We start from the raw sequence: 25,030 nt of genomic DNA on the forward strand, positions 1-25,030 counted from the left end.
AAGAAAATGTATTTATTGGTTATAGGTTGTTGACAGCAGTTGAGCTGAGGGTTAGATGGAGCAGCTAGGGGTTGTTTTGACATTTGCGTTCAGTGTGAAATTTCTTGGTTGTGTCTGTCGCCTTTTTTGGGATAAATCCATGTCCACAGGATGTGCCACTATAATGGGGAACACTGTATCTGGCTGCTTGTAGCTGGGTTTTCTTTACCTTTTATGTTTCTCATTATACATATAAATTTTAACAGAGAAATTTGCTCCATTACCAGATTCAGAGCCATTTCTTAATAAAGCAGCTTCTGAGCAGCTTGTCTGTAGTTGTGCATTTAATTTATAACAGTGGCACTTTTTTCAATCGTTAGCTGTAATTAAGACCTCCTGCTTGATTGTATTATGGAATGTCCTGCTGTACACCAAGAATACTGAAATGCCTCCCAAATCCATTTTTTCATTGTATGTGTCACTAGTAATAATTGTCTTGTAGTATCCACGCGTTCTGAAAATTCAAAGTAAAAGAAAGATCAAGTCAGTGGAAATTTTTTTAAGGTGCTTGTACTAAAGTCACTAAGCTCTCTGCTCCTGTTTTTTGAACCTGTACTCTCCTGCAGTTTTTGGAAGGGGCTACAATAGAAGTTGATCAAATTCATACACACATGAGACCATTGCTTATGATGCTGGGAGATTACCGAAGCCTGACGCTGAATGTTGTGAATCGTCTGACATCAGTCACCAGACTTTTTCCAAACTCTTTTAATGATAAATTCTGTGACCAAATGATGGTAAGCCCATTGTTGTGGTGCTTTTTTTTCTTTCTTTTTTTTTTTTCTTCCTTTTTAAATTTCTGTAGCTTGTATTAGTGTTTTAGGAAAGACAAAGACCAACTTGCTAATGGCTTAACGTATACAGTGTAAGGAAAAGTTTTTGTTTCACAATTAATAGGAAACATGAGTATCTTCAAACACCAACATGGTTAGAATTTGGCTTAATTTCTGAAGAAATATTACAGCTAGAAGTTAAGAGGTGTTCTTGTGTACTGGAGTCAAACCTAATTATGTTAAGGTCTGTTTGGCCAAATTCCTTTGTTAAGCAGTGTACCAGCAGTACAGTATATTAAGTATTTCCTTGAGCACGTTTTGCTTCCTAGCAATCTAACTGTTTAAGTGTTTCCTTACTTACAAAACGATGGAGGCTATTGCCCTTCTTATCTCATTTGCAATTTTTAAAGTTTTTCTGGGAAGTCTGTATTCTTTTGCCAGGGGTTTTTAAATATTTAAGTGCATATGTATAATTTTAAATAGGTTTATACTTTTATAATTATCATCACTGTCCATGTAGCTTTGTTTTTTTTTGCCTTTTAATGTATGTACTTTTATAACCCTTCCTTTCTTGGGTAGGGAAAGCAAAAAAGTCTTTAAAAGTCAGCGTAGTTCCAGTTCCTAATGGTAATACTTGATCAAGTATCAAGGGTCCTTTTTTAGGCATTGAATGTCATGTTTGTGTGTTCTGTATAGAAATGAAATTGGTGCCAGCTTCAACTGTATAGTGCTTTGGTTTTAAATTAAAAATAAAGTTCCTGGGTGTTTTCCAATAACAATCCTTAGCATCCCCTCTTGCAAGCTTCAGTGCAGGAATATGTTATGGTCTTGATATGCAAAACATACCTGTATACGTTTCACACCCAAAATTCAGTCTTCTACTCACATACAGATCAATGGCAGCTTTTGCAGCTGATATTCCAACCTTTTTGGTTTGGAATGCATTGAAAGTACTTGAATTTGGAAACTGTGTGGTTTCAAATAAACTTTTCAGTCTGAGGGAATAAAAATAACTTCTTGTTTTTCCCTTTGTTTCCCTCAGTTTTGCCTGTTTCTTTTCTTGGGGTATATGCTGTCACTTGCTAAAATGGAGTGGTATTATTAGAAGAATAACACTACTTGTCTTTCACAGCAACACCTGCGTAAATGGATGGAAGTTGTAGTGATTACACACAAAGGTGGACAGAGGAGTGATGGAAATGTAAGTTAATGAATGCTTTTATGTGGGAAGACAAAGAGGAAACAAATAGTATCACTGTTTAGGAATTACAGAATTCATTCACTTGTAAATGGTGCCATAACTGTTGAATAGTTGTTAGAAATCCTAGTGTGGTAGGAAGAGCTTCTTACCTGCTGCCAGCAGGTTCTTTGGGCTCTCTTCTGTACTGCTTGGTGTGGAACACCATTTCCCTTTCTCTATAGTGGAAAACCACAGTATGGTTATCTGAAATGTAGTTCACCTTTAAATTACACAATCATAAGGAAAAGAAAGCACAGTATTATTTTGAACTTTGAAAAATTCATTATGTAGTGGGGGAACATCTATTGGGAAAGCAAGACTTTTGCTAAGTAGCCAGCTGTTTGCAAAGGGCACAGAATAGTGCTAGGAGAAATCTATCTGTCATGTTCTTCAGGTCTTACCTGGGGTTGTGGTCTGGATATGAGGAATAGTTTAGCATGAAAGGTCTGGCTTCTTGATGCATGAACCAAGTGGTGCAGTGCAGCAGTGAGTGTGCTGCAAGTTCTCATCCCTGTTATCATTACACAGAGTTTAGCTCTTACCTTAAGATAACACTTTAGTGACAAAGAAAATAAAACGAAATCTTTGTATTGCAAGTGGGAAGGGCAAACTTCCACAAGAGAATTTTATTCCATCCATCATGGTAAATAGATACTGTGTATGCATTAACCCTTGCTGTATCTGCTGATACAGAGAGGTAAAACCAGTAGGATGTTTGATAGAATGTTCATCTGTTAGACAGGTGATATTAATTTTATCTTACTTCTTTTTACCTGTAGGAAATGAAGATTTGTTCAGCAATTATAAATCTGTTTCATCTGATCCCAGCTGCCCCTCAGACACTGGTTAAACCTCTGCTGGAAGTTGTGATGAAAACAGAACGAGCAATGTTGATTGAGGTAAAAGTGGAAATTAACATTGCTAATATTTTTGCTTTGTAATATTTTTAAATGCGATGTGTTTTCCACATAGTGGAAAGATTTGATATTAAAAGATCATTTAAAACTAAAGAGAAATGCTCCCCAGTCCTCTCTGGAGGTGTCACTGTTTGTGGTTCTCTCATCAGAGAGAGTTTTGAAATTATCAGTAAATCTTGATCTTGGAGGTTCTGAATGTTTTGTATCTGCATAAATGCCCAAACAAGTGCTTCTCCCATTAGCCCCTCTGTGGGTGCTGTTCAATTAGTAGACAAATAACAGCAGTCTGCATTCTGCATTTTCAATTTAAGCATTATGAATTTTTCAGGCTGGCAGTCCATTCAGGGAGCCACTGATTAAGTTTTTGACGCGTCATCCATCCCAGACTGTAGAGCTCTTCATGATGGAAGCCACTTTAAATGACCCACAGTGGAGCAGGATGTTTATGGTAAGCTGTAGGGGCCCTAATCTTCAAAAACTTCTGGTTGATCACATTTGTGATCTCTTTCTTATTTTTTTCCCTCGTATAACCTTAAAATCCAATAGCTGGTGTTATTCCAGCACGAGGTGTATGTTATTTATTTTGCATTTCTTTATCCATAGCTTTTAAAGGTTTTATACCTTTTCAGATCACATAGGATTATCACTGGAGTTATGTGGCTTAAAAGCTCTGCAACTTCAGAGTTAGATAGAATGCCGAAGGGCGAGACAACATTTTGGTAGTTTTTGCTTTTAAAGGTTGAGATTAAAATTCTCTCTTCTCCTTCTTCAGAGCTTCCTAAAACATAAAGATGCCAAACCTCTCCGCGATGTGTTGGCTGCTAACCCAAACCGGTTCATCACTCTCCTGCTACCTGCTGGCACCCAGGCGACTGTCAGACCTGGTTCTCCAAGCACGACCACGATGCGTCTTGACCTTCAGTTTCAGGCCATCAAGGTATTAATTTATTTTTGTTTGTCTGCATTGGATAATTAAGATCTCTTTAGCGAAAGGCCTCTTACATAGAGACTTTCAAGTGTGCGTGCACATGTGTGTGCTATGGCTTATGGAAGGATACTTGTAAGATGTAAGGTGTTTGTAGTCACAGTGAGGAAAGGAGAAGAGATTTAAATGAATTATTGTTATTTTTAATCAAGTATGATACAAGAGAGAATCGTGGCAAGGTAGACTGTCTCTAAAAAAAATTCATGTCAGAATTGATCTAAATTACTTTTTTGTTTGAACCCTTGATCTACCTGAAAGAAATGCCTTTTTTCATTGCTTCCACTGGCAGGTCTGTTGAATGCTGATTGTGCATTTGTCTTGTTTTGCTTTTGACAGATCATAAGTATTATTGTTAAGAATGATGAATGTTGGTTAGCAAATCAGCATTCCTTGGTGAGTCAGCTGAAACGTGTGTGGGTGAGTGAAGCTTTTCAGGAAAGACACCGTAAGGAGAATATGGCTGCAACAAATTGGAAAGAACCTAAACTGCTAGCATATTGCTTGTTGAATTACTGCAAGTACGTAACAACATTTATTTCCTATCGTTTCTGTACAAACAGGGATACTAAAAATGCTTAGCAGTTAATGAAGAGAATGTTTAGTATTTCATAATATTTCATAACACTGCTCTTAGCTCTAAACACACACCTCTAGTAGTGCTTGTTCTTGGTTCTCTGCTTGTTTAAAACCAGTGTTTGTTTTTTCATCAAGTCATCAACACAGTGGTTTAGAAGGAATTTCTCTCGACAGCTTTTTATTTTCTGTGTTTTTACAGAAGAAATTATGGTGACATAGAGCTGCTCTTCCAGTTGCTTCGAGCTTTTACAGGCCGTTTTCTCTGCAATATGACTTTCTTAAAGGAATACATGGAAGAAGAGATTCCTAAAAACTACAGTATTCCCCAAAAACGGGCTTTGTTCTTCCGGTTTGTAGACTTCAATGACCCAAACTTTGGAGATGAGCTCAAAGCCAAGGTAGCTGAAGCAATTAATTCAAAGTAGTCTGGTATTTAGGTTTAATTTTCTTCTTGAGATCTAGGGCAACAAAATTCACTTGCTTAAATGTCAATGAGTTTGATAATTGGCAGAGCCACTTAGGTGAAAATATCATACCTGGAGAAGAGTGATAATAAACAGGGGCAGCAATTTATCTTGCTTTCAGTGCTGACTGATTTAGTTCACACTTTCTAAGAATCTTTGCCCTTGGAAGAAGGAAAGGAGGGGAAAAAGTAGCATGTGCATCTGCTTATTAAGCTGTTACAACTTCCTTCTGTAACAATGTCTCTAACATGCACTTTTGATAGTACCTTACTTGTATGTTGACTGCCTCTAGAAGGGTGCAGTGCTTGAGGGTAACGGTTCTGTTTGTTCTGTAGGTGCTGCAGCATATCCTGAATCCTGCTTTCTTGTACAGTTTTGAAAAGGGAGAAGGTGAACAGCTGTTGGGACCCCCAAACCCAGAAGGAGATAATCCAGAAAGCATCACTAGTGTTTTTATTACAAAGGTATCAATCATTGTTTATGTTGCTGTTTGAGGGTTAAAGCATTATTTATCTCATTTGGCATTTCAGTCTCAGTTAGACTCTCGTGCTACTTAGAAGTAAGTATTATGATCAGTTACATCCCATCAGAACTTTGAACTGCTATGAGGTCTATCAATCATCTGTAGGATTAGACTAAAATTTTCAGTTTATTTATGGTATCTTTAGGATTTGAATGTCTTCATTTAGAAATGAACTTCGTATGGCTGTGATTCCAGTCTTTTAGCAAGCAGAGTTTTGTGTGATTGACTGTCAGGATCTTTGTAATTCCCTTTGGTTTTCTTGAGCCGATAATAATTTACCTATGAAGAAGTTCTCACCTCAGGAGGCTGTTTTGTATGTCTTGAATGGGAAAAAAAAATTATAATTATTAGCTTTCTTAAAAACAACAAGGAAACACTCAAAACCAAAATACAGAATGTTTCTTTTATAGATATTAAAGCATTCCCCTCCCTTCTTTTTTCTTTTTCTTTCAATGTTCCTGCAACCAGGTGCTGGATCCAGAAAAACAGGCGGATATGCTGGATTCTCTCAGGATTTATCTCTTGCAGTTTGCCACACTTCTGGTTGAGCATGCTCCTCATCACATTCATGACAACAACAAAAACCGGAACAGCAAACTGCGGCGCCTGATGACGTTTGCTTGGCCGTGCCTCCTGTCCAAAGCCTGCGTGGACCCAGCATGCAAATACAGCGGACATTTGCTTTTGGCACACATCATTGCAAAATTTGCCATACATAAGAAGATAGTTCTGCAGGTATTGACTCAGTGTTTGCCTTCATACCTTTAGGGGATGTTGATAAGTTCTGTGGTGTGCTTTCTGTTAGCGCAGCAGCAGGTGTGTGGTCCTTTTGGATACTCAGTATACGTGTAACAATTAAATTCATCCTCATAAATCAAGTACAGAAGCACCAAGCCAAAGCCAAATATTGGAACATATTTATTTGGAGATGGCAAAATACAGATAGAAGTAGAAGACAAGTGAAAAAGAGAGACTAAAGGAGACAGTGAAAAATCCTCCTGGTTGAACTATCACAGTCAGTAATGTTTCTTCACGTGAAAGATGAAGACAGAAATGGGGGTGAAGGGGAAACTTCAAGTCAGAAAGTGGGGAGAGAGAGAAGGATAAATGCTATGTAAAGGATACACAAGTGTATGCTTAAGTAAAAGAAATGTTGTTTAAAAGTTACATTTCATACTCTTCCTTTTATAAGCGTTTTTTGTAAATACATGTAATATTAATGTTAACCAGAAGCCTTGGTTGTTAGGTTTTTCATAGCCTTCTAAAAGCTCATGCGATGGAGGCCCGCGCTATTGTCAGGCAAGCGATGGCTATTCTGACTCCAGCTGTGCCTGCTCGAATGGAGGATGGGCATCAGATGCTGACTCACTGGACAAGAAAAATCATTGTGGAAGAGGGTCATACAGTTCCCCAGCTAGTACATATTTTACACTTAATAGTACAACATTTCAAGGTACTTCTACCAGTTATTCTCTGTCACTGTGTCATAGATACTAAAATGGTAAACTGCAGTTGGATTGGGAAATATTATGATCCAAATTACGTAGCTTAATTTCAAGAAGCGTCTGCTGTCTGCATAGGTATTCAATTAAAATGGAGAATTATTGATGGTTGTAGCAAATTCTGATGTGTTTTCACTTTTGGTTATGTTCTTTGTGCTTCCCCTTTTGTCTAAAATGCTTTTTGTATCTGGTATTTGTAAAAGCTTTCTTGGCACGGCTTTGTGAGCTGCCAAACAATCTCCCCACGGAGTGCATGTGTTTGAAATGTCATTTTAATTTAAGCCAAAGGTATACCTGTTCCTAGCCAAAATAGACTTCAAAATAAATAAATTAGTTTGCATATGGAGCACAGTTGTGTGATTAAGGAGCTGATTAAGGTACTTGTGGAGGAGTTTGAAGGTGAGCGGTGGAGTTGCAGTGGATTGCTGCAGTACAGGATGGCTGAGTGTTGTTTTTTTTGTCTAAGTTGCTTCTGGGTGAGGCAAGTAATGTGCATGTTATTTCTTGAAAATTGGAGTGCATAGCTTAGTTTAGAAGGATCCTAATTTACTTGTTAAATTTGGATGTAAGACTGCTCCTTATGTAGTGGAAGAATGGGATTTATTGTTACTCTGATTGCCAAAATAGAATCCTGTGGTGCTCCGGTATCGTTTCCTTAAGCCTGCGTTGTTTGTTTTCTTTGCTAATTACAATTGTGACTTTGAATTTGTCACTCTGTTAGATTTCCTTTTGTTTATAGTGATTGAAGTGAGAACTCAAAATGTGACTTTTATGTCATGCTTTAGGAATTGATGGCTCACATATCTGCCTGTGTTCCATTGTGAGCTTTGGCTCTCTTTAGGGATTGGCAAAAGAATCAAATCGCTTGTCCTTGAGAAGGAGCACTAAACAAGTGTCTTCAGAAGAACAACATTATAACTACTGAGTTCAGTAGTCATGACTGAAAATTATAGCCAAAATTGTGTTTTCAGAGCACCAGTTGCTTTTCCTAAGTACAGTATTCAGATATGGTACAGATTTAGGAAACTTTGGGACTAAAGCTGCTTTACCATTCTGCTTTAGCTTTATTTCAGCATTGTAGTCTTTGTGTAGGACCTGATTAGTTAATGGCTAACATGATTGTGAAACTGTCTTTTCAGGTTTATTATCCAGTGAGACATCACTTGGTTCAGCATATGGTTAGTGCCATGCAGAGGCTGGGCTTCACTCCCAGTGTTACAATAGAGCAAAGAAAATTAGCAGTGGATCTTGCTGAAGTAGTTATTAAATGGGAATTGCAAAGAATTAAAGACCAGCAGGTAGGAATTCTAAATAAACTGGTAAAGATAGGACTGTTATACCATTAAATACTCTTTATTGACATGCTTTGCTGATATTTCAGCCAGATTCGGATATGGATCCAAGTACAAGTGGAGAAGGAGCAAGTTCTACCTCATCAGCTGTTAAAAGAGGACTGTCTGTTGATTCTGGCCAAGAAGTGAAACGATTCAGGACAGCCACTGGGGCAATCAGTGCTGTAAGGAAAATTTGGGTTTTGTTCAGAGACTCTGAGCTTGTAACCTGCACTGCCTAATCCATTTAGTTTTTCCATGTGACTTGGACCTCACTAAATTAATGGCTTTTTAGAAAAGCTTTTGAATCTATTCTACTTGTTGTTAGATTTCTTGTGTTATTGATTATGGGTTTTGTGTTTTGTACACATGCAGGTGTTTGGACGTAGCCAGTCCTTGCCAGGAGCTGATGCACTTCTTTCCAAGCCGATTGATAAGCAGCATACGGATACAGTTGTGAACTTCCTGATTAGAATTGCCTGCCAGGTATAACAGGTTTACTCTTATATGCAAATACTGATGTAGTGTGAATAACTAAAACAAAAAAAAGTCTTTTTTCCTAAGAGTACGTGTATGCTTGCATTATTCTAGAAATTGTGTACTTGCATTCTTTCTCTGTCAGGCTTGAAATTTTAAAATTGCACAAAAAATGAAATGTTACAATCTTAAGGAGGAAAGAAATTTAATTTGATAACCAGCATTTGCATATTTTTCATTTCACAAATGATTTATGGTATTCACGTGAGAGGTATGCTTCAGCTTCTGATGTGGTGTGTGTGCTTACAGCTTCGTGCAGGGGGAATGCACTTTGACAGTCAGGCTTGGAATGTGAACGATTGCGAGCCAGATTTTGAAATTGAAAGTGTCTCCATTTTGCTGCTTAGCTGCTCACTTCTAGCATTTTGTTTGTTCTTTTCTCTTTTCAAACAAGTGCTGTATTGAAAGTGACATGCTTGAAGTAAACTTGCATAGCAGAAATTGGCTGGAGCCAGGCAAAGACTTCAAAAAAGTTCCCATAAATTTCTTTGTGTACTTGCTCGTTTCTACAGAGTATGCTAGCTCTACTGACTAGATTCAGAGGCAAGAAAATTTTACCCAAGAGTTGAAGAATATTTAAAGAGTATAATAGGAAAATAAGGAAAGACTATGTCAATTATGCATCTAAGGATAACTATTGTAATGGCATTTTCAAGATCAAAGATATGAAACCTCTTTTCATGTAGCACATCAAGCCTCTTAAATTTTGTTAGTTCTCCTGGATTGGGGCAAGCTGGCTGAGTGTAGCTCAAAGCTTGAAAATCGTATGGCTTCTGCAGCACGTTCAGCAGTAACCTGGAATTTTATGCATTGCAGTTCATTGCAGAGAAAACACATGCTTTGAAGTTATAAAGAGGAACGTAGTAAAGAGCTATGTATTTTTTTTTTTTGATACCTTCCTAACAGTCAAGATGAACTAATTTTGAAAATGTTCAGAGTTGTGGGAATAATCTATCAGATTAAACTACCAGGTCGAATTTTTAAAAATATCTTTTAGATTGGATGCTTTCAGGTAATTAGCTAGCAATTTACAGATAAGTTCTGATGTTCATTATTAGTTGTTATCTTTCTTTGCCGTAGAATACCGAGTGACTACAGTGATAAAAGTGCTTAAGCTCAGCCATTTCAGAAGGAAGGAATTAGATGCTTGCTTGGAATGCATAATAAATAAATTAATTGGATGCAAGACATTTTGTTAACTCTGATTAATTACTAGGTAAATGACAACTCAAACACTGCTGGTTCTCCTGGGGAATTGCTCTCTCGCCGCTGTGTCAACCTTCTGAAAACTGCTTTACGACCAGATATGTGGCCAAAGTCAGAACTGAAACTGCAGTGGTTTGATAAGCTGTTAATGACTGTGGTAGGTAACAGTCCAGTTCTGTAGTGCTTTAGGATTCTCTAGCATGTATTGATTGGATGCTTGCACAACTAGATATTTAAAATCTCTCTCATATTGAAGTATTTTTTAAATTATTACATATCTAATTTCTTGTGGATTTCAACTTTAAATTGTAAATTGATCTTTATAGCAAAGTATTGTTGTGAATTTGAAATAAATCCTGATGGATTTAATGACTAGTTTCATTCAGTATCGTTTCTTGGAAAACTTGAAACTGAATTGCAGTACACATATTTACAAATAATTTCTGACTTTGTAGTATGGAGTGGAATGGGATGAAGTCAGTGACTGAGAGTAGACATTTGAGCACAAGCATTTAATGTTTTGGGCTTGAATGTCTGTAGTCATTCCATTGCTTTGCATCTCTTAAATAATTGTCAGTGCTTTTTCAGTGCTTTTTGTCTTTTCCTACCCACTCACTGCCTCTTTGTGTGTGTTCTCTTTAGGAACAACCCAATCAAGCCAACTTTGCCAACATTTGCACTGGCTTGGAGGTCTTAAGTTTCCTGCTAACCGTACTGCAGCCCCCTGCTATCCTTAGTAGCTTCAAACCCCTGCAACGAGGCGTGGCAGCTTGTATGACTTGTGGGAACACCAAGGTTTTGAGAGCAGTGCACAGTTTGCTTTCTCGCTTAATGGGTATTTTCCCTACAGAACCAAGTATGTGGTATACTCTTCCTCCTTTTATCCCTTATTACTGTGTAACTCAAATGATTAAGATGGGGTGAAGGCACTGTCTGCAATGTGCTAGAATTCTGTTTTATGATCTCTGTGTTTAATGGTCTGTTTTAGTTTGCACTTTCAACCTGTTTATAAAGAAGCTGAAAATGTAATCATGTGGCATACATCATTATCCATTGACATGAAAACTTAATAACCTGTGGCTATCATAACTTTGGTTCAAGAACTGCATTCTGTAATTTCAGTGCATTTTTGCAGTTACGGTTTTTCAGCTTCAGAAGTACAATGAAAAAACAGCTTTTTTTTTTTTGGTTGTTTTGCTATAACAATGAAGAGGCTGAGCATACTGCCTACTGTCTTTCTTTTATATTCCATGTCTTAATATAAACTAACTCCAGGCAACTTAGAAAAACTTCAGTGCTTTGGATTCTCATCCAAATTAATTATTTGAAAATAGTGGTACACTTACAGAAGACACATTGGCTGTACAATCAGGAGGTCGTATCAGTGCAGGGCCTGTTTGTGCTCTTTGGTTTATTAGCAAGGTAAAACTCCTGTGGTGGTGCAAGTGACTGTTCTCATTGTTAACTTGCATGTTCTGTGGCTGATTATTAAAAATAAATGCAAACTCTGTAAACTTTGCAGGTACCTCAAGTGTTGCTTCGAAGTATGAAGAACTGGAGTGCCTTTATGCTGCAGTTGGAAAGGTTATTTATGAAGGACTTACTAATTATGAAAAGGCCACTAATGCTAACCCTTCCCAGCTCTTTGGTAAGTTTCCCACATCTCTTGTAGAAATATGTGAGTTGGCCTGTTAATTGGTATGATCTTTGTCTGTAGCTTGTCTTTTCCATATGGAAACTGAAATCTGCTAATGGTGAAGAGGAAGCTGTGGGAAGCAATTGGAGCTAGCTCATGAGATGAGCTTGGGATGTGTCAGCTATGAAGGAAGGGAACGGGGGGTTCATTGCAGTCTGTTTTCTCCTGGTAGTTTGCTTGGGAGCAGTTAGTGGAAGTGGAAACCTGCTGCTGTGCTAGATGGAAGCCATCTGTACTCAGAGTACATAGGAATGAGACACAGCATTGAGATTAACCAAAAGATAAAGTAAAAATAACTGAAAACTTCTTACATGGAAAAAGAAAACCACAACCAGGGCACTTCTGAGATGCAATAGAATGTTTCAAGGATTATGTGTGAATGTGCTTATGTGTTACCACATTATACTTTCTTTTTCATTGTATTTGAGATACTAGTTATGAATTGATTTGAAAAGTGTAGAAAGTCTTATTTGTTCCTAGATCACAAATTTTCACTATGCGAGAAACTCTGAAAATACTATTTTTTGTTAAGCAAGCAACTGAGTTTTTAGTGTATCCCCCTCTGCAATGGACTTCTTTTCTTGTTATTCATACTTATTTGACTGGTAGAAAGCTCACTGATACATGACAGTGACATATTGGAATCATTCAGTCTGCCCAGGACTGGTTGTGTTGGTAGTACAGATCTGAAATTGTACTGTTCTGGAAAATTTGCTGATTTAAATGGCAAATGTCCTTCACTGTTCTTTTCTGTGGTCTGCGCAGATTGTTGTAATTTGGCTTGGGAACAGCCTATTTGTCAGGTGTCAGGATGTGCTTCAGGACAAACTCACCCACAAAGATGCTTTTTACCCTTTGTCCAGAGCTTGTTTAAAAGAAACACTACAGTCTAACTTTCAAGTGGTGCAAATCTTTTTAATTCTGTGTTTAAGAAGCTTTGTGTGCTCCATTTCATGCATTCCCAAAGCGTGCCAAAACTGGCTGTTCTGTAGGTTCATTTTTTCAGTCTAGTATTTGTGAGCCTCTGTCTTACTCATACCATGCTCAATTAAAGTTTTGCTTCTGTTACTGTTGTTTTTATCAACAGGTACTTTAATGATTCTGAAATCTGCATGCAGTAACAATCCCAGCTATATTGACAGATTGATTTCGGTCTTCATGCGATCTCTGCAGAAGATGGTCAGGGAACACTTAAACCCACAGGCTACAGCAGGAGCAGCAGAAACAAACACAGGTATTCCATTACATAGTTTAACAATGTTAGTGATTAGGAACATTGTAAAGTATTAAAATCTCTTAATCCTAAGGGGATTCAAATGACTTGGCAGAGTTTTCTGTCCATATTTAAAATGACAAGAGAATTAGTGATAAATACTGCTGAAGTACTGAAGGATAAAAATGCACTTTGAGTTCCTATGCCAGCTTAAGACATGAGCTGCAATGAGTGGCTTGTGAATACTTGAGCTATGGCATGTGTATAAAAATAGTGAAATTTTTCCAGAGTTGATGGTATTCAAGGGAGAGAGAAGCTGACAAGCAACAGAGGCACTGCTTGTGAAATAAATTTGCTGAAGTGATGTCTTTGTTTTTATCCTAAAATAGCATCTTTTTCAGTCTGTACAGTTCTGTCATCAAATGAATTATGTCATGAGCCATTGAAAAACTTAGATGTTCCTATGGAAAGAACTACTAGAGAATGCTGTTATTTATGGATGAATAAGCTACTGAAAAAAATCATTATGAAGAAATGCAGCCATTACATTTCCAGACTATATTTAGTCAAGTAGATTTAAACCTTGCAAATTTTTCTAACAATGGGAAACAACGAGAAAATTATTAAAGTTGACTGATAAGAAAGGTAGGAAATTAACAGAACCAGATAGGTATGCTGCATCATTGAGCATTTCTTTCACAAGTTTAATTGCAGTGTTTAGGTATTGGAGTTCTGTAATGACTTTCAGCAGAGCTTTATGGACATGAAGCCTCAAAGACCTGCCCTTTGGGTTCTAAGTGGGTGATTTCTATTTATTTACTTATGAGCAACTCTGTGTCCCTGGTTGCTTAAGATTGGAAAGTGATAACACTGAAAATATTATTTCTGTTTCCAGAGATCTATGTCCAGGCAACAGATTTTATTTCTTGCCACTTTTGAAATTACAGTGGCTTATCTTGGAGATGTTTTTGCTAGGCATTTCGGGCATGTATATGCAATTGTAATGGATTTTTGCATTCACAGCAGGTACAAGTGAACTGGTAATGCTGAGCCTGGATCTTGTAAAAACTCGCCTGGCTGTGATGAGCATGGAAATGAGGAAAAATTTTATACAAGCTATTCTAACATCTCTAATTGAAAAGTCTACTGATGCAAAAATTCTTCGTGCAGTGGTAAAAATTGTTGAAGAGTGGGTGAAGAACAATTCCCCAATGGCAGCTAATCAGGTAAATTGGGAAGGAGAAAATCATGACCGTGCTCAAATACTGAACACGTGCATGTTATAATTCATCAAGTATTGCAGGGAGGATTGCAAGGACCTGCTACATAAACTGATGTACCCTCTGTGAGGTTTTGAATATTTTGAATCCCATGTGAAAATAACAGGAGCTAAAGATGTTTAGCGTGTTACAGACTTCTGTTAGGTGTTCTGCCCAGAATGTGGTTTAAATAAAGGTTTAAAATGTTTCACATCGACTTGGATAGAGAATCCTTCAGGAGGAGGGGGCCTCTAATGCTGGTTTCAGTCATATTATTATAACATTTTGCAACCTCCTTAACTGGCTGTGTTTTGTATCAGTTAGAGTTGAGCACTTGACAATCCAGTGCTTTATAAAGGGACTTTTTAAAAAATATACGTTAAATTTTTGTAACCATCGAAACACTTCAACCTACATCTGCCTGCTTTAGCAGGGGGTTGGACTTGGTGATCTCCAGAGGTCCCTTCCAGCCTCTTCAATTCTATGATTCTGTGATTTAGCTATAATTCTAAAATTCTCTAGCTTATGTTACAAGGATAAATGTGTGAGTATCTTTTCTTTTTAAGAACAATGACCTTCTAGCAAGCTATCTTTCAATACTTAGGAGTGAAAGAGTGATTAAAAATGGTAGCTGAGATGTACTTAGAATATGCCAGTTCTGTGCATGTTATAAGATGAACTGACAAAATTAATCATGTCTTCTTTTAACACAGACACCCACTCTCCGGGAGAAGTCCATTTTACTGGTGAAAATGATGACTTACATTGAAAAGCGTTTTCCGGAAGACCTTGAATTGAATGCCCAGTTCTTAGACCTTGTTAACTATGTCTATAGGTAATTATAGCAATTAATCATTTATTTCAGCTTATTGGTTCATAATTTGTACTGTAGATGACCTTTATAACATACCATCGATCTCTTTAGGTTTGAATTAAGTGATTTTTTTCTATGATTCAGAATCAGTTCATGTTTCTGGAACCACCAGACATATTTACTGAGGGAAGTTTTGAAATAAATGATACTTAGACAGGATTTTGTTTTTGGATCTGTTAAAATACCCCCTCTACCAAGGTGTTAGGGTGTACTGTGTTGAAAATTAAAATCTGTCTCTGCTTTTATATTGAAAGAGTATAAAAATTGTTCTTCTTGGAAATGTATTGTAAAATGCACTCTCAGGAGATTTTCTTAGCAAGCTAAGCAATTGGGTTCTGTAATGTGATAAAAGAATTAGAACAGTAGCATTCAAGAAATGCCAGCTGTTATTTTGTGCTAATGGTTCATGTTGTTTCAGCTGTTTGCTGCCATTCTGTTTACTGGTTAATGTGCAAAGCTGTGGTGTACTCAAATTCTTATCAATGAGTGTTACTTTGCATTTCAAACAGGTACAGATGTGGACAAAGTTGATACTATTTCACAATTTGGGCAATTGGAATTTTATCCTAGAAGAGTTTGTGATAATTTGGGGGTGGTTTTCTATCAGGCAGCAACGTTTTCTTTGCTGCTTCCCTCAGAACACTACACCTGGATGCATGCTGCCCTACATAGCCTTCCATATACCATCACCTCCCTTGATTTTTGTATGTTATCTGCAAAAAATGGAGGGCTTCTCTTTCTAATACCTGTAATTTCACCTGTATTTCTTTTAGGGATGAGAATCTTTCTGGGAGTGAACTTACTGCTAAGCTTGAGCCAGCGTTTCTGTCGGGTCTGCGCTGCGCCCAGCCACTGATACGAGCCAAATTTTTTGAGGTCTTTGACAATTCTATGAAACGCCGTGTTTATGAGCGTCTGCTTTATGTGACGTGCTCTCAAAACTGGGAAGCAATGGGAAATCACTTCTGGATAAAACAGTGCATTGAGGTAGGGAAATTACTCTTCTCAGGAATACAATTAGAATTCTAGAAATATGTCAGTCTTGATAGCACGGTCGTGAACTTCAAACTGATGTCAGTGAAATCAAATAAAGATGAAACTGTATTTATTGAACAAACGTGACAGGTATACCTTGGACACATTACAATTCTTGCTGATAGGTATGAAACTGTAGAGAGATTGTCTTAGAAATACTGCAGTAAAATGTCTGTTTCAAAAGCCTCTTTGCTTTTTAACGTCTTAGCTCCTGCTGGCTGTCTGTGAGAGAAATACTACGATCGGGACAAGTTGTCAGGGTGCAATGTTGCCCTCTATCACCAATGTTATCAACCTGGCTGACAGTCACGATAGAGCAGCATTTGCTATGGTAACCCACGTCAAACAAGAGCCTCGGGAAAGGGAGAACAGTGAATCCAAAGAGGAGGTAATTTACAGAAAACATCGTGGGAAAATGTAACTTCTTAATGAAGAAATCTCTTCCTTGTTTCACATCCAAAAAATTTGGAGAATGTGCCCCAAAGATGACGTGCAGAGCCTGTTCTCTATACCTTGTTTGTGGTGCATTGTTTTAACCTGTTCCTCAGAACTTGCATCATTCATTTAGCCCTTTCTTAATGCAGCACTCTAGCAGTCCTACTTCTGAACCTGAACAACTGACCAGAATAGGTTGATTGGAAGAGTACTTTGTATAGGGAAAAAAGTAGTTATAAAATACCTTCGTGCTTTGAGTTGTCTGCTTCTGTGTAGGATGTGGAAATTGACATTGAATTGGCGCCAGGAGATCAGACCAGCACACCCAAAACTAAGGAACTTTCTGAGAAGGACATTGGAAATCAGCTGCACATGCTGACCAACCGCCACGACAAATTTCTCGACTCTCTTCGTGAAGTGAAGGTCGGTTCTCTGTAGTTGCTTTCCTGAAGAATCATTTTGATACTGAGATCTCCTGGCTGACCTTCTTATCTTCTGTTTCTGAGTATTGTATTTAAGCTTATTTTTTTATATGGGGAAGCTGTAGAATCTGATGTAATTTCTTAATTGTGTCGTTTAAAAAATCTGTAAGGGTTTGCTTAATTACTACCGGCTGCTGCATCCCTCTCTTACAAAGATGAAATTTCTTCCTGCTATATTTCAACAGTTAAGAAAATGGTGATGGCAAAGACAGAGCACAAAGTCATAAGTTATCAGCATCTTGTGTTTAAATAATTTATAAGAAGGTAATTTTAGCTGAAAGTTATTTTGAAGTAATTTTCACAGTGGTAACAGTTCTAAACAAGTAACTCTATCATTTCTATTACCAAATAGTTGTCAACTTTTTTTTTTCCTTTTTCCTTCCTTTTTTCTTTTTTAAAAAATTACAATGATGAAGCAAAGTCTTGATCAACATGAAAATAGCGTTAAATTAATTCTACTGTAATTTTCATTGCTGAAAGAAACATTTTGATATGTTGGAAAAGGCATTTATGTGACTGCTCAAACTATGCAACTGAACTGTTTTTCAGCGCTGTTAATTTTATTCTTTTCTAGACTGGAGCACTGCTGAGTGCCTTTGTTCAGTTATGTCATATTTCTACACCATTAGCAGAGAAGACTTGGATCCAGCTTTTCTCACGACTCTGGAAGATCTTGTCTGACAGGCAACAACATGTGAGAATCTCTCTTGTAATAAACTCTTGTAAATGACTGGTGCTCCAGAAAAATGTGTAGTAAATGGCTTATTCACTTGCTTTGAGAAGTTTGCCATTTTGTGTGTCTGCTTGAGGCTGCCTGTCTCCATCAGTACATCTTTTAAAAGAAGCAGGGCCCTTCCTTTTACTAAGAGAATGACACGTCAAGTGATGCTATAGTAACAAAGTTTTGAATCCGAATTCCATAATATTTAACTCTTCATTAAGTTTTGTCTGTCCTTATTCTTCCTTCCAGGCTCTAGCAGGTGAAATAAGCCCTTTCTTGTGCAGTGGTAGCCATCAAGTGCAGCGTGATTGCCAGCCGAGCGCACTGAACTGCTTTGTGGAAGCCATGTCTCAGTGTGTGCCTCCCATCCCCATCAGGCCGTGTGTCCTGAAGTACCTGGGGAAAACTCACAACCTCTGGTTTCGTTCTACACTGATGCTGGAACATCAAGCGTTTGAAAAAGGACTGAGCTTACAAATTAAGCCCAAACAGACAACGGAATTTTATGAGCAGGAAAGCATAACTCCTCCTCAGCAGGTGAGGTGTTACACTGACACACCTTACGAAATGTGGAGAGCAAAACGTGGTGGCAGTGCAGTGCAACAGCCCTGCTTTAGGAATCTTTGTATTTAGAAACTTGTTGAAATGGTGTTCATTTTTAGTTCAGCTAAGAAATTCTTGGCCTTGGGTGTTTTGAACAGGTTTGCAGTATTGATTACTTTGTATCTTGCCTGCTTCTCCTGCCTTTCTTTCAACTGGCTTTGAAGTTCCTGTATTTTTCTCCTGATCCTTTTTTCAACTCTGCTTTTGCAAGTAATTCTCTGCAACTCTGTAAAACCAGATCAGCCCCTTTCTGCTCCTTACCTTAAATCTCATGTGGAAGTGTCTGCTGCCTCAGTCTCCCCCAAGGGGAGTATGCTTTCCCTAACAAGTCATGTCTGCTGGTATGTGACCTTAAGAAGTTATTAGCTGATTAAAACTGAGTTGTCTGTAAACAGACTGCAGAGAAACATGTGCTTAATGTTCTAGGAAATACTGGATTCCCTTGCTGAGCTCTACTCTTTGTTACAAGAGGAGGATATGTGGGCTGGACTGTGGCAGAAACGCTGTAAATTCCCAGAGACAGCAACGGCCATCGCCTATGAACAGCATGGCTTCTTTGAACAGGTGTGCTCTTGATTTTGGAGACAGTCTGGGTAGTTCTACTGTTAGGATGAGTATTATGGTCAGAGGGAAAATGAACTGAGTAGGAATGTAGGAAACTTCAGTTATCTAAAATAAGAAGTAGAGCTTCTCTTCTGGTTAAATTAATAGTCGAAGGCCATGTGATACCTAGATGAGGTAAGTTTTTTGAGTACATGTATCAGCTTTCATCACACCTCTAAAGCTACAAAATAATGACTATTTCAGAAACAAGCTGCTGATGGTTTTCCTTTCTATTTAAAATGCACTTTTTTTTCTTGAAGTAAATATTGAGCTAATGTGTGTATAGTAAATGAGGAATGAATCACTATGAATTTTATTTAGGCACAAGAAACTTACGAAAAAGCAATGGAAAAGGCTAAAAAAGAACATGAACGGAACAATGCTTCCCCTTCCATCTTTCCTGAGTATCAGCTCTGGGAGGATCACTGGATTCGGTAAGACTTCAAAGCTGATGAAGCACTGCTACCCTGCAATGGAGGACACCCAGCTGGTTTAAAGCTTTAGTTGCTAGAATACACTTCACTCAGACCGTTTAAAATACAGGGGAAAGTTAAGGGGGAAAAAAAAAACAACCTACTTTTATACTCCCTTACGAGACCCTCGTAACTTGTGTGAAGATTGGTAAAAATGTAATTTGATATTGGTGGAATCAGACTGGAACTAAAATTTGTTTTTCCTACTTAAAACTGTTGTTAAGGTAGACAGAAAGTGCAGCTTTTGTCTGCTCACATAACTGGTAATAAATCCTCCCACCTGGATAAAATATCTGCAGTGCTTGCAGAGCAGTTCACGGAGAAACAAATATGTTGGTAATCTAATACAAAACTTAAAGACACTTTTATTGATGATGATGATTATTATTATTAGTAGTAGTAGTAGTAGTAAATAAACTTACAGTGGTTTTGATTTTCTTAGTTGCTCCAAAGAATTGAACCAGTGGGAACCTTTGACAGAATACGGGCAGTCGAAAGGCCATATAAATCCTTACCTGGTACTGGAATGTGCATGGAGGGTCTCAAACTGGACTGCTATGAAGGAGGCTCTGGTGCAGGTGAGTGAGGACTTTCTGTGTTCATGTTTACTTTAATATAGGGCTTATTGAACTACAGACTGCTTTGAATTGGAAGGGAACAGAGATGCATTCAGAGCAGGCCCAAATAGATCAGGCTACCTTGTCTGGTAGGGTTCTGGCATCCCAGGGGTTGATGTGCCACAGGCTTTCTGGACATGTTTTTCATCTGAAGGAGAAGAGATGTGCTCTTCTTGTTACACGCTGTTTTAGAAAATAGCACTATGTGTAGCTTTTGTTTGAAACTGAGGAACTTGTGTGTAGCAAGTGGAGCAGTTGTCTTCCTCATTTGGTAAGGGATAGAATTCATTGTTTGTACTTTCCTGCTATTGACCTTCCTGATTCATTATGGAGCTCATTATTGTATTCTGCTTGTAATTCATTTTGCTGAACAACATGCATTTGTAAAACATTTAACCTTCCCTTTGTCCTTTCCTGGATTTTACTCATGAGACTGTGCATTCAGTGCATCTGTGTGCCTGGAGAATGAATCTGTCTGCCTAAGGAATGAGTGCTCCACGAAGTTCTGCCTGTCACAGGAGGCTTTGAAGGCGGGAGGCACACAATGTAAAATAATATTTCAAAAGATGAAAATCTCCAAGTTCTTTTTTCTTTCCAAGTATCTATAAACATATTTTTCTGTGTGTGTGTAAATGAAGTTTAAGAGGCCAGGGAAACATGCTTGGAATGTCCATGATTTCTAAGAAGATGCCACAGAAATCACACAGGTAGATATTTTTTCTGAGATCAAACTGGGAGTTCTTCCACATGCAAAAGGGAGGAGGGGTGGGGGGGGGAGAAAGGCCATCTTTAGATAAATTCATCCTTACCCTCTTAGGCATCTTTTCCCCACTGTTTTGTGATCCATCCTGTGAGAATCAGCTCACATTATTGTTCCTGAAGCTGCTGTAAGATATCAGGCCTGCTTCTCGTAGTTGAGTTGTTCATCTGTGGTTAGTTAAGGCAGAAACACGGATCAGATGTAGTACTGAAATCTGAAGGGTGAGAATTCTGCGTTAAATTCATTGTGACAACTTATTCTCCCACGATAGATACACCCAATTGTGTTTTTCCTTTTCCTTTCTTCAAGATGAGACTGAAAATTCCAGTTGCATTTTTTAATGTTGTGTTTATTCCTTTGCAGTGCTGGTTATATAGGTACGTGCAGTCAGTGTGATTTGCTTTAAAGGCTAAACAGTGAAAATTGGAAAAGCTGTTTAATTAATTTAAGGGAGTGTCTTTTTTTTTGGAACCTAAATTAAGGGTGTCCAACCATTACAGCATTTGAAATTGAATTTTCCCACGCTTGCAGTACTGATGGTTGGAATGAAGCAGTTGCCTCTAAGGATGCATTTTAGCATTTATCAGTTCACATGGAGCCAAATGCATAAGTAGCAAGTTGTACTGCAGCTGCAGAAATGATCTAACGGGTGATATTTGCATTTTAATTAACTTCTCTTGCTCTTTAAAAAATTGCTATTTTATGTGTAAGTATTCAACTCTACCGACTGATTATAGGAACTGTGTTATTTGAAAAACCTTTGAAGCCTAAAATAAGAACTCCATTGTATGGTGTATATTAAACCTTGAGTTTGACCAGAATGAAATAGATGACGTCTGACAGGGTCTGGTTTTGGAAATGGATTTGAGTAGAAGTGACAAGCACAAGTAGCTGCTGATGTGCTGTAGTGGCAGTTACATCAAATGAGGTATTTTCAGTAATGGGAACCTTCACTAATTGACTCTGGAGGAGATGCTGCTGAAAACCGTAAATGGAGCCTCTGTGGCTTCACTTGGATTCCCTTAAAAGATGCATCAGGACACGTGTTTGTATAAATACTAGGATGTGAGGAGCGGTGGGTTTGCTGCTATACTCACTGCTCCAATTCTGATGGTATTCTGTGGCTGTTCTTTAAAACTTGACTTTGAAAAACTGATTTTAAATGTACAATTATGTGAATCTCTGCAGTGATCCCTGGGTCAGAAGAGGGTCAGAAAAGATGGCAAATATGTAGCAGCTTTCATAAATCTTAGTGAAACGCTTTAAATAATCTACCTATTTAAGCTGAGCTATTAAAATACCGTGTGGCCTTTGATAGGACCCAAGGCTCATTTCCATGTGCTCACATTGCCGTTGTGTTTAATGATCCAGTAGATAACGTAATAAAAAAGAGATGATTTTCACTGTGTAAGTGTAAGGCTGGTGCCTGGCAGTTTCTCTTTGCAGTCTCAGGCGTAAAAGCCAATTGGGGATAAGCAGAAATAACAGTTGTAATGGTTAAGGTGCAGTACATCAACAGGAAGATAATGTGGAAGGATTTCTGTAAAATCAGGATTTCCTTGCTAGGCAATTCAAGTGTTTTGCCATTTTTAGTTGCTGTTTTTTCTGCTGGTCCGAGATTTTTAAGAAAATGGTTTAAAATTATTTTAATCATTTTAGTACTGCCTCCTGACTGTGCACCTGAATTTAGAAATGGTTTTGATGTCACTGGGAAGGCAATGTGTAGATGATTTAAAAAGAAAAATCATCTGTTTATTCTGATAAACTTAGCAGGCAGTTGGGAAGTATAATGCTGGCATAACATGCTGACAGATAGGGATGGTATCCTTCTAAGTGAGAAGCTAATGTTCTGGAGCCCCTGAAGCATTTCGGAGGCAGTAGGCTCTGCTGAGAAGCACTCATTTTCGTGCAGGGTGAACTGGTTGGCAGTGAGCTTCGTGCTCCTCTTGCAGGACTGCTTTCAGCTTGCCTAGCTGTCTCAGCTGCACCTCGGCTGCCTGGCGGTGTGCCCTGAGCAGGTTGTGTGCAGCACCTCTGCTCTTGTGCTGAGCTGGCAATTTCTTTGCTAGCCTACCCTCACCAATGATTCTTAGAGCCTGAGCCCCTGTTATGACAAATTGTGGTGGTTTAGTCTGATAACTGTAGAAATTAGGCTGTTTTCTAAACAAAATAAGGAACCCGAGTGTTCAAGAAGTCTTTAGAAAATGCATCAGAAAACTCTGATGTTTAAGCACGAGTAATCTTTACCAGACCTCCTTCTGTTTCGTTACCAGGTGGAGTTGAGTTGTCCAAAAGAAATGGCTTGGAAAGTGAACATGTACAGAGGATACTTAGCGATCTGCCACCCTGAGGAGCAGCAGCTGAACTTCATTGAGCGCCTGGTGGAGATGGCGAGCAGCCTGGCCATTCGGGAGTGGCGAAGGCTTCCCCACGTGGTGTCCCATGTTCACACTCCCCTCCTCCAGGTAAGAACCGCAAGCTTGTTTTATCAGTTATGTGCTGACAGCAGGCTTCAGTTGGTGACTGTGGGTATGAAATATTTTACTAAAACTGATTGGTTTCTCCTAGTTTTCTTTGTTGAAATTGCAGAATGTGCATATTGAGGGGGACTAGTTGGAAGGTTTATGGTTCACCTGAATGTGTTCTGTTTGTGGTGTATTGATGTGTCTGTTTAAAAACTGACAAACGACTCAGCCTTCTTTATGGGCTAATGCACCGTGCACTGCAGCACTTGGAGTGCTTGACCATTTAATGGCTTTTAAACTGTGTTCTATTTGGAGTAGGTATAGTATTATATTATAATACTTGTGGGAGTGTTGAAATATCTTCCAAAGTAAAGCAGCAGGGAATGGCATTAGGAAGGAGTTTCATCTCTGAATTACGTGATACTTCTGATTAGACATGGAGAGGAAGAGAGCGTGGATTGTACCAGATGAACTGATGTGTACTTCAGAGCTTCAAGCATGGGTCTTCAGCTTTATGGAGCGCCTGGCTAGGTCATTTGGCAGGATCTGATTGGTATTGCCTTAAAATCTTTGCAGTGAGTTGTAAAAAGAATTCTTAATATGTTGCTTCACAGATGGGAGGGCTTTGGGGTCACTGCTCCCTGCATCCCATCTGATGCCAGCTGCAGGAAAGAAAATGTCTTTGGTCTGAGTGGGAGACCATATTCCAGTAATTCCCCTTGTCTGCGTGTGGGTGCGTACCTTCCAAATTTAGCTGTGCTGATTGAAAAGGTTACTGCTTCCAACTAATTGGCTCATTTTAATTCCAATACGTTACAGAGCACTTGCGAGAGTAAGTCAGCTGGAAGACTTGAGACAGCAGTAACCTTTGTCAGGGGCATTTTGCTGAATTGAGAAGGAACAGATCGCTGATATCAGAAGAGGTTGGAGCCCTGTGGCCTTACTTTGGGATCTGAAAGAGATCTGTATGCTTTCTGGGCAAGAAAAATGGGCAAAGCAAGCGTGAAGGTTTGAGAGGAGCTTAATCGTGAAGTCAGGGCAGCGTTCTGACAGTGAAGCTGTGAGCTGTTCTCAGAATAAACGAGAGGCAGTCTGTTGGTTCTGAGTTACGAGAACTTTGAAAAGAAACAGTGATGAAACTGAACAGCAACACAAAAAGCACGCAGAGCACAGTACCGGCTCACCTCTGCTAGCTCCTTTCAGGATTATTCAGAAGAGAAGTTTGTAACTTGAACTTCATCCTAGTCTATAAAATGACTGTGCTGTGTTGCACTGGATCTTTTCCAGCACTGATGTTTAAAGAAAGCCTTGTGTGCGTACTGGAATCCTCGACTTAGAAAGGATGAGTAACTTTCCAGTTGAGTAACTCAGTGTGTACAAAGAGGATGGGCAAAGCTAACATTTTTGTGTGTGTGCCATTTTTTACTTTTTCCTTAACTCTGTCATCCATTTCTATGGGAAGGCAGAGCTGGTTGGGTACTTCTGAGTCCTAAAAATGTTTTTCTCTCATAAGAGATGTGCTGTATTCTGTTTCTCTAAGGAAGTATGATTGGAATAAGGGAAGTAGAAGATGTCTTTTCTTTCATCCTTGCTGAACAGGTCCTTAGTGCTTGTTTTTACCATATTTTAGACCTAATTATTAAATGTTCCAAGACAAATAATGTGCTTTTTCCAGCATTTAATTGTAAATTGGTTTGCAGA

General features: G+C 38.5%; 1 protein-coding gene across 4 annotated transcripts in view; it reads left to right on the forward strand.

The window, feature by feature from the left end:
• Positions 1 to 25,030, forward strand: part of TRRAP (transformation/transcription domain associated protein) — a 74,553-nt gene that overhangs the window by 23,958 nt on the left and 25,565 nt on the right. For all 4 annotated transcript variants that reach the window (XM_010719681.3, XM_010719683.3, XM_010719682.3 and 1 more), the window contains exons 30-57: positions 606 to 776; positions 1,945 to 2,013; positions 2,832 to 2,951; positions 3,298 to 3,417; positions 3,742 to 3,906; positions 4,291 to 4,472; positions 4,730 to 4,928; positions 5,330 to 5,458; positions 5,986 to 6,252; positions 6,764 to 6,970; positions 8,159 to 8,317; positions 8,401 to 8,535; positions 8,726 to 8,836; positions 10,104 to 10,250; positions 10,736 to 10,949; positions 11,616 to 11,741; positions 12,877 to 13,023; positions 14,026 to 14,228; positions 14,975 to 15,096; positions 15,909 to 16,122; positions 16,379 to 16,558; positions 16,882 to 17,028; positions 17,662 to 17,781; positions 18,058 to 18,345; positions 18,838 to 18,975; positions 19,336 to 19,448; positions 19,930 to 20,065; positions 23,138 to 23,329. In XM_010719681.3, coding sequence (XP_010717983.1) covers positions 606 to 776; positions 1,945 to 2,013; positions 2,832 to 2,951; positions 3,298 to 3,417; positions 3,742 to 3,906; positions 4,291 to 4,472; positions 4,730 to 4,928; positions 5,330 to 5,458; positions 5,986 to 6,252; positions 6,764 to 6,970; positions 8,159 to 8,317; positions 8,401 to 8,535; positions 8,726 to 8,836; positions 10,104 to 10,250; positions 10,736 to 10,949; positions 11,616 to 11,741; positions 12,877 to 13,023; positions 14,026 to 14,228; positions 14,975 to 15,096; positions 15,909 to 16,122; positions 16,379 to 16,558; positions 16,882 to 17,028; positions 17,662 to 17,781; positions 18,058 to 18,345; positions 18,838 to 18,975; positions 19,336 to 19,448; positions 19,930 to 20,065; positions 23,138 to 23,329 — 4,521 coding nt within the window. The remainder of the gene's footprint in view (positions 1 to 605; positions 777 to 1,944; positions 2,014 to 2,831; positions 2,952 to 3,297; positions 3,418 to 3,741; positions 3,907 to 4,290; positions 4,473 to 4,729; positions 4,929 to 5,329; positions 5,459 to 5,985; positions 6,253 to 6,763; positions 6,971 to 8,158; positions 8,318 to 8,400; positions 8,536 to 8,725; positions 8,837 to 10,103; positions 10,251 to 10,735; positions 10,950 to 11,615; positions 11,742 to 12,876; positions 13,024 to 14,025; positions 14,229 to 14,974; positions 15,097 to 15,908; positions 16,123 to 16,378; positions 16,559 to 16,881; positions 17,029 to 17,661; positions 17,782 to 18,057; positions 18,346 to 18,837; positions 18,976 to 19,335; positions 19,449 to 19,929; positions 20,066 to 23,137; positions 23,330 to 25,030) is intronic.

This window comes from Meleagris gallopavo, chromosome 16, assembly GCF_000146605.3.
Source record: "Meleagris gallopavo isolate NT-WF06-2002-E0010 breed Aviagen turkey brand Nicholas breeding stock chromosome 16, Turkey_5.1, whole genome shotgun sequence".
Taxonomy (NCBI): Eukaryota; Metazoa; Chordata; class Aves; order Galliformes; family Phasianidae; genus Meleagris; species Meleagris gallopavo.